Source organism: Pecten maximus, chromosome 9 (genome assembly GCF_902652985.1).
Source record: "Pecten maximus chromosome 9, xPecMax1.1, whole genome shotgun sequence".
NCBI classification, from domain to species: domain Eukaryota; kingdom Metazoa; phylum Mollusca; class Bivalvia; order Pectinida; family Pectinidae; genus Pecten; species Pecten maximus.
The window spans coordinates 41562610-41571694 of NC_047023.1; the positions used below are offsets into that span (position 1 = coordinate 41562610).

At 35.2% G+C, this 9085-nt stretch overlaps 1 protein-coding gene across 1 annotated transcript in view; it reads left to right on the forward strand.

Moving 5' to 3' along the window:
- The window catches only part of LOC117334471 (uncharacterized protein KIAA0825-like), a 33152-nt gene extending 24067 nt beyond the window's left edge, over window positions 1-9085 (forward strand). The window contains 4 exon segments of the mRNA XM_033894114.1: window positions 99-201; window positions 771-874; window positions 5042-5244; window positions 5872-9085. Coding sequence (XP_033750005.1) covers window positions 99-201; window positions 771-874; window positions 5042-5244; window positions 5872-6066 — 605 coding nt within the window. The 3' untranslated portion in view covers window positions 6067-9085.

The window sequence follows — 9085 nt, forward strand, 5'->3', positions numbered from 1 at the left end:
ATAAGGTTTTAATGTACATACAAACAAAATTTTAGCCAGTTTGATGAAATTATTGTCTTATCACTGTTAACTAATCAGTAGAAATCTTTCTGTTTTAGCTAAGAGTCAGGGGACTCCCCGCTTGGCAGGGAAGTTCTGTAAAGAAAACAAGGAATGGATTGTGGAAAGGATTCAGAGCATTGGTAGCTACATCAGCAGCGAGTGAGTATTACACAAACGTTTAAAATTCAATTTTAAATTTCAATGCTAAATTTGAACATGAAACAATACACAGAAAGATGATTGCAAAGTAATATTTTCTGTATATTTGGATCATGGAATTATTTTGATGGACATTTGTAATACATTTATGCATCCTTGTGGTACACATGCATTTTATATGCACATCAAAGTCTGTCAACAGTTGTTTTATGGCAGGTTTTTTAGTGGTCTACAGTTATTCAGATAATGTGCTAAATTTTCTGAAATTTTGGCATGAATGTTGTTGTGGGGTAAAACAAAGATAGCATAGATTTATTTTTCAATTTTTGGTGTTTTTTTTTTGTAAATTTGTATATTTTTTTAACATAAATAGAGTCAGATGGGTGAATTACTTGTATTTGTGGTTCTCTAGTTTGTAAAATGGCTTTTCGATTTACTGTTACCTGTGATTAATTTTATTGATCCATCAAAATAATTTGTAACCATAAAAATATGACATGCTGTCTACCAACTTCTCATTTACAAATGTGACAAATGAACACTGAAATAAAATTTGGAATGTTTAACAGGATATTTGAGACTGACGACAGTAATATACTAGAGCTTGCTACCAACGAGTTTATGGCTCAGCTGTTTTCATTACTGGCTAGTAACATTCTGGATACTGACACAGGTAAGTCAGTCACATTCTGGATACTGACACAAGTAAGTCAGTAACATTCTGGATACTGACACAAGTAAGTCAGTAACATTCTGGATACTGACACAAGTAAGTCAGTCACATTCTGGATACTGACACAGATAAGTCAGTAACATTCTGGATACTGACACAAGTAAGTCAGTAACATTCTGGATACTGACACAGGTAAGTCAATCACATTCTGGATACTGACACAGGTAAGTCAGTCACATTCTGGATACTGATACAAGTAAGTCAGTAACATTCTGGATACTGACACAGGTAAGCCAGTAACATTCTGGATACCGACACAGGTAAGCCAGTAACATTCTGGATACCGACACAGGTAAGTCAGTAACATTCTGGATACCGACACAGGTAAGCCAGTAACATTCTGGATACCGACACAGATAAGTCAGTCACATTCTGGATACTGACACAAGTAAGCCAGTCACATTCTGGATACTGACACAAGTAAGTCAGTAACATTCTGGATACTGACACAGGTAAGCCAGTCACATTCTGGATACTGACACAGGTAAGCCAGTAACATTCTGGATACTGACACAAGTAAGTCAGTAACATTCTGGATACCGACACAGATAAGTCAGTAACATTCTGGATACTGACACAAGTAAACCAGTAACATTCTGGATACTGACACAGGTAAGTCAGTAACATTCTGGATACTGACACAGGTAAGCCAGTAACATTCTGGATACCGACACAGGTAAGTCAGTAACATTCTGGATACTGACACAGATAAGTCAGTAACATTCTGGATACTGACACAGGTAAGTCAGTAACATTCTGGATACTGACACAAGTAAGTCAGTAACATTCTGGATACCGACACAGATAAGCCAGTAACATTCTGGATACCGACACAGGTAAGTCAGTAACATTCTGGATACTGACACAAGTAAGTCAGTAACATTCTGGATACTGACACAGGTAAGTCAGTAACATTCTGGATACCGACACAGGTAAGCCAGTAACATTCTGGATACCGACACAGGTAAGTCAGTAACATTCTGGATACTGACACAAGTAAGTCAGTAACATTCTGGATACTGACACAGGTAAGTCAGTCACATTCTGGATACCGACACAGATAAGTCAGTAACATTCTGGATACTAACACAAGTAAGTCAGTAACATTCTGGATACTGACACAGGTAAGTCAGTAACATTCTGGATACTGACACAGGTAAGTCAGTAACATTCTGGATACTGACACAAGTAAGTCAGTAACATTCTGGATACTGACACAGGTAAGCCAGTCACATTCTGGATACTGACACAAGTAAGTCAGTAACATTCTGGATACTGACACAGGTAAGCCAGTCACATTCTGGAGACTGACACAGATAAGTCAGTACATTCTGGATACTGACACAAGTAAGTCAGTAACATTCTGGATACTGACACAGGTAAGTCAGTAACATTCTGGATACTGACACAGGTAAGTCAGTCACATTCTGGATACTGATACAAGTAAGTCAGTAACATTCTGGATACTGACACAGGTAAGCCAGTAACATTCTGGATACCGACACAGGTAAGCCAGTAACATTCTGGATACCGACACAGGTAAGTCAGTAACATTCTGGATACCGACACAGGTAAGCCAGTAACATTCTGGATACCGACACAGATAAGTCAGTCACATTCTGGATACTGACACAAGTAAGCCAGTCACATTCTGGATACTGACACAAGTAAGTCAGTAACATTCTGGATACTGACACAGGTAAGCCAGTCACATTCTGGATACTGACACAGGTAAGCCAGTAACATTCTGGATACTGACACAAGTAAGTCAGTAACATTCTGGATACCGACACAGATAAGTCAGTAACATTCTGGATACTGACACAAGTAAACCAGTAACATTCTGGATACTGACACAGGTAAGTCAGTAACATTCTGGATACTGACACAGGTAAGCCAGTAACATTCTGGATACCGACACAGGTAAGTCAGTAACATTCTGGATACTGACACAGATAAGTCAGTAACATTCTGGATACTGACACAGGTAAGTCAGTAACATTCTGGATACTGACACAAGTAAGTCAGTAACATTCTGGATACCGACACAGATAAGCCAGTAACATTCTGGATACCGACACAGGTAAGTCAGTAACATTCTGGATACTAACACAAGTAAGTCAGTAACATTCTGGATACTGACACAGGTAAGTCAGTAACATTCTGGATACCGACACAGGTAAGCCAGTAACATTCTGGATACCGACACAGGTAAGTCAGTAACATTCTGGATACTGACACAAGTAAGTCAGTAACATTCTGGATACTGACACAGGTAAGTCAGTCACATTCTGGATACCGACACAGATAAGTCAGTAACATTCTGGATACTAACACAAGTAGGTCAGTAACATTCTGGATACTGACACAGGTAAGTCAGTAACATTCTGGATACTGACACAGGTAAGTCAGTAACATTCTGGATACTGACACAAGTAAGTCAGTAACATTCTGGATACTGACACAGGTAAGCCAGTCACATTCTGGATACTGACACAAGTAAGTCAGTAACATTCTGGATACTGACACAGGTAAGCCAGTCACATTCTGGATACTGACACAGGTAAGCCAGTAACATTCTGGATACTGACACAAGTAAGTCAGTAACATTCTGGATACCGACACAGATAAGTCAGTAACATTCTGGATACTGACACAAGTAAGCCAGTAACATTCTGGATACTGACACAGGTAAGTCAGTAACATTCTGGATACTGACACAGGTAAGTCAGTAACATTCTGGATACTGACACAAGTAAGTCAGTAACATTCTGGATACTGACACAGGTAAGCCAGTAACATTCTGGATACTGACACAAGTAAGTCAGTAACATTCTGGATACTGACACAGGTAAGTCAGTAACATTCTGGATACCGACACAGGTAAGCCAGTAACATTCTGGATACCGACACAGGTAAGTCAGTAACATTCTGGATACTGACACAAGTAAGTCAGTAACATTCTGGATACTGACACAGGTAAGCCAGTAACATTCTGGATACCGACACAGATAAGTCAGTCACATTCTGGATACTGATACACGTAAGTCAGTAACATTCTGGATACCGACACAAGTAAGCCAGTAACATTCTGGATACCGACACAGATAAGTCAGTCACATTCTGGACACTGATACACGTAAGTCAGTAACATTCTGGATACCGACACAGGTAAGCCAGTAACATTCTGGATACCGACACAGATAAGTCAGTCACATTCTGGATACTGACACAAGTAAGTCAGTAACATTCTGGATACTGACACAGGTAAGCCAGTAACATTCTGGACACTGATACAAGTAAGTCAGTAACATTCTGGATACCGACACAGATAAGCCAGTAACATTCTGGACACCCGACACAGGTAAGCCAGTAACATTCTGGACACTGATACAAGTAAGTCAGTAACATTCTGGATACCGACACAGGTAAGTCAGTCACATTCTGGATACCGACACAGGTAAGCCAGTAACATTCTGGATACCGACACAGATAAGTCAGTAACATTCTGGATACCGACACAGATAAGTCAGTAACATTCTGGATACTGACACAGGTAAGCCAGTAATAACTGCGAGTTGAAATCTCAAATATTGAATTATTTTACTAGCAAATATTTTCCTATGACATGATTATGCAAAGATGATTGGAAAAGTGCATGGTCAAGGTGGAGGACATTGGTTCAAAGGTCAAGGACAAGTCAGATGTCAAAGTTTAATTTTTTGCCTCTGAAATGTTTTTTGTAGCAATATTACAAATGCAAAAAATTAATTGAAATCAAACAAGGAATTGTATTATTAAAACAAGGGTAAGACATCCAGATCTTATTGATTACCCCCTACCCTGTAGATATTTTATAATGAACACTTACAATAGAGGCATTAGCCTGTTTCCCAATTTCCATTTAGTTTAGATATTCAGTAAAATCTTTGTGAAATGAAAAAGGAGTAAAAGGTTAAGACTTAATTTTATGTTCATAAAAACAGTTTCAAACTTCTTTTTTTATCATACTTTAGCACAAGAAGAGACTAGCACATGTTATATTGTCAAAAATCTGGAAATAATATAGAATCTTTGAATTGATTTCTCTCTCCCATATTTTTTTAGGTCAAAGAGATCTGCGTAACATACACTTCCTCATCACCAATAACTTCCTGTGGCTGGAACATCATCTTGACATCCAATATGTGCTGCCCCCTGGTGACAACAAACCACTTCCTGTTTTCACCACCAACATGAAGTCTACAGCACAGAGAGAATTTGACCCGGCAAAGGAGTTTGATTTGATCGGAACTCGGAAGTTTGATCATGTATGACTTCTCATTGTTTTCACCACATTTTTATTCCACTTTTATGTATTTGTATTTCGTGTGATAAGTTCTTTCATAAATCTAATTCAAACCAGATCATTATTTGAGTATTTGAGAGAAGAAGATTAAACTTACCCTCCAACTCCCTGAATCAGTGTATGAATATTTGCTGTGTCGAAAGTAGCTCATGAGCTCCTTAAAATGATTAGTTCATGTCCTTACCATAAAGTCATAACATCAAATTCTACACCTATTATATTTTGGTGGAAGGTTGAACGGTCAATAGTCACAATTGACCACTTTAAAAAGAAAGAAACACAAAAAATGCTTCATAACTATTAATATGTAAAAGACATCTCATGGATTTCTCAACATATTTTTATGTCATAATTTGGTTACAAGAACTTCTGCTTCTGATTATTAGATTTTCATGGTTATTGGTCAGGATTAAATGGTTCGAGGTAATACTTTATAATATTACGGTTTGATAGATGCCTACACCATTTTACTGGCACAGTGAGTGGGGATATATCGATACGAGAACCAACTTGTTGGTTTTTGTTATGTAAATATGATCAGATTGCTTGAACTTGAAAGAACTGACTCCATATTAACATGTTTTTACAGGAGACAATCAGGAACTTTACAATACAATGGCAACAACTGCTTCAGTCCGACCTCGGTCTCAGTGAGTTTGGATTCCGGACACTTCTCTACAATCGGCATGAGATGCAGGACGGAGCTTATCTCGAGGAAAATGAAAAGAAACCAGTTGAAGTTTTACGATCTGCATATGAAAATGAAGCAAGGGAACTCGGATGAGGGATTTATCAAGTGGAAAATTGTTTCCGAAATCAATGACTAATGTTAATACATATTTTAGAATCTTTAGTGCCATGTAATAGGTGATACAAACTTACAAACGTAGTGCTGCTGTTTTGTTTATTCTATAAAATCTTCAACATGGGCACAACTTTGTGACTTTCATAAAATAAAAATCAATTTGTACATGTTATATCAGCATTGCCTAAGTTGTAACGGAGAATTGTTGAATATTGAAACTGAATTAATAGTTCAAAAATATTCCGCAGGAAGATAGCAAAAACTGCTTTAAGAAGAAAAACAGCTTTAACATAAAATACTATTAACAAATCAACAGATTTGGTACCTTGTTATGTGTATTTTAGTCATGATCTAGTCCCGTTTTGAATTCTATAGTGAATCTTTTCTGTAACTATGTTCCATATAATTATGTATATATAAACATTACCAAGAAATTAACTTGTTCCTGGATTTTTTCCCATCGTACAAGAATATATCTCCTTATTGTCAATTGTATTGAATATTTTCCTGTTTGAACTTGAATTACATGTGTTTAAACCTCCAAGTAGTGACATTGCGCTTGGTTGTAACAAAGAATTTTTGTTTCTCTTTATAATGTCAATAGATAATTAACATAATCAAATTATTATCAAAAGCTTATTGAGAAACTCACATATTTTATATTTTTATGTAGATAAATCTATATTTCCTGGATAGGCAAATGTATTATTACAGAACTAGGCATTTTAACACATAAAATGATATTTAGTGATTTTAAATATCCAGATTTCCCAATTTTGTCCTTCTACGCAATATTGCAATGTTACAGCTTCATGTACTTAAAAGATTTTACCATTAGCATTGAATGTAGAAGTATTTATATTAATTTTGGTCAGTTAGTCTGATGTGTATTAATACTCTATATCTTTCTATAGATTCTCCCCGTATCTATTTATAACCTTTCCCTGTGTCTATTTATAGCTTTTTCAAGTTATATACAGTATATATTTATAGCTTTTCGCTTTATTTATAGATTTCCCCAGGATCTATTTATAGCTGTACAGCAATTATTTATTACCACACATCATATTTTATGAAGCTCTGATAAATTAATTAATTTCTGTAAGTTATTTGTTATCCAGATGTTGTACCGTCCAAAATACCCAGTTGCTCAAGTATGAACCATTTATATTACCGGTATCTTGTGTAATGTTTTTGTTCTTTGAAAATTCTGTATGTGTATGTTCATTCTGACATTTTTCTTTTATCCAGATTGAAAACACATAATGATCATAGTTGTCAGGTTGGTACTGTGAACCAAACATAATATAGTGTATTACATAATCAAGACTCCCTAAATCAGTTACTGAGGATCTACTCATATCTATATCTAATTGAATTATCAAGTAAATAGCTGTATAACATTTTGGTAGTGATAAAACTGGCTGATATGGATGTAGTACATCGTAGTATAGGTTTGACATAGATCTGTAGTGTAGTATGATGAAACACAAAGATATTTTATTTCAAATATCTGCGCAGTAATTAATATAGTGTTCTAATCTTTGTTAATGTATTTATTTTTGTTACAGTACTTTATAATAGATTCAACTCTCAAAACAGCTAATATACTAATATACATGTTTATTTAACATACATTGTAGTTTAATTTTCTAGATGCATGTTATAGTTAAAGATACTGTTTAAAACTTTTTGGGATATTTTAAACTTTTCGATATTGGTTTTTAAATAATTCTTTATGTCTTTTATTTAGCCTAAGGTATTTTCCTAATTTTTTTTTTTTTTTTTTTCTTTTTCGATTTTACGTCCCTTTTGGCAGTTATCAGAAATAATTCATCACAACAATTTTGTATCCTTTTTAGCAGGTGTTGTTACTGTGGTCAATCCTTCCTTAAACAATTCTTTCTAGTGCTACTTGCCAAAAAATATTGGAAGGATCTTTTTGAAATATATCATGATTGTTCCTCATGATGCCACCCTTCTTCTTCATGTTATGTTTTAAACTGATCAGTATATTGGTATTTATGAGAAACCATGACAGCCATCTTGAATTTTGTTGTTAAAAGTTTATTAGTGCTATTTCACAGAAAGTGAGATATTTTAAAGTTCTCAATGTAGATTTCCCCTGGCTTATAGCTGTGTATATTAAAGTAAAAGATAAGATGGAATTGGTTCGGCAAATCTGTATGCATTCTGTCACAATGGCGGGCTCCAAGATCCTTCTGGTAACACTAGTTATGAATTCCACACAGGAATCCCCTCCAAATCTACTAACTGTAATTAAAGTTTGTTATAAAAGTTTCTGACATCCTGTTTTTGAGATTAGCATGGATTTAAATTTGAGATTTCTATGTATCTAATACCATAATACTGCATTACCTTAACTTTTTGAGTGTTTTTATATTGATCATAGTGTTGGCTACTCTAGCTATCACAAGAACTCCAGATCTATAACACTTGTTCATTGCAAATGTTGGGATCAAGAAGATACTGCCTACAAGAAACGTTTGCCTTGTTTAACTGTCACCATTGCCCAATAGTAAGATTTAAGGGCAAATTTGATAATGTAACAAAAATTTCACAACGCTCTACCATAAACATTTCACATAAATATGATCAATATGTGTTAAATGCATTGAAAAAACTTTTCTTTCATTAGGCAAAAGATTTCTTGGGCAAAAGAACCACTGCATTCACTTGAACACTGAAAATCATGAAAAAGTAATTTATGAATCTTCAAAGTGTAGCAACTTATCAGTTTATCGTTTTTCCCGCCAAATAATTTATGGGGGGGATGTTTTTGTTGTCTCATGAAATGTTAAGACATATTTATACATTATTGTACAGAGACTTTATGACCTTGTTGAACATATGTTTTTGATGTGTAAATTGATAGTCTCCGATCTGATGTTTTTTGTTGTTAACCTTAAGGATTGTTGTCTGTGATATCCATGATATTTATTACTAATTTATGACCAAATAAAGTACTTCCTCCTTA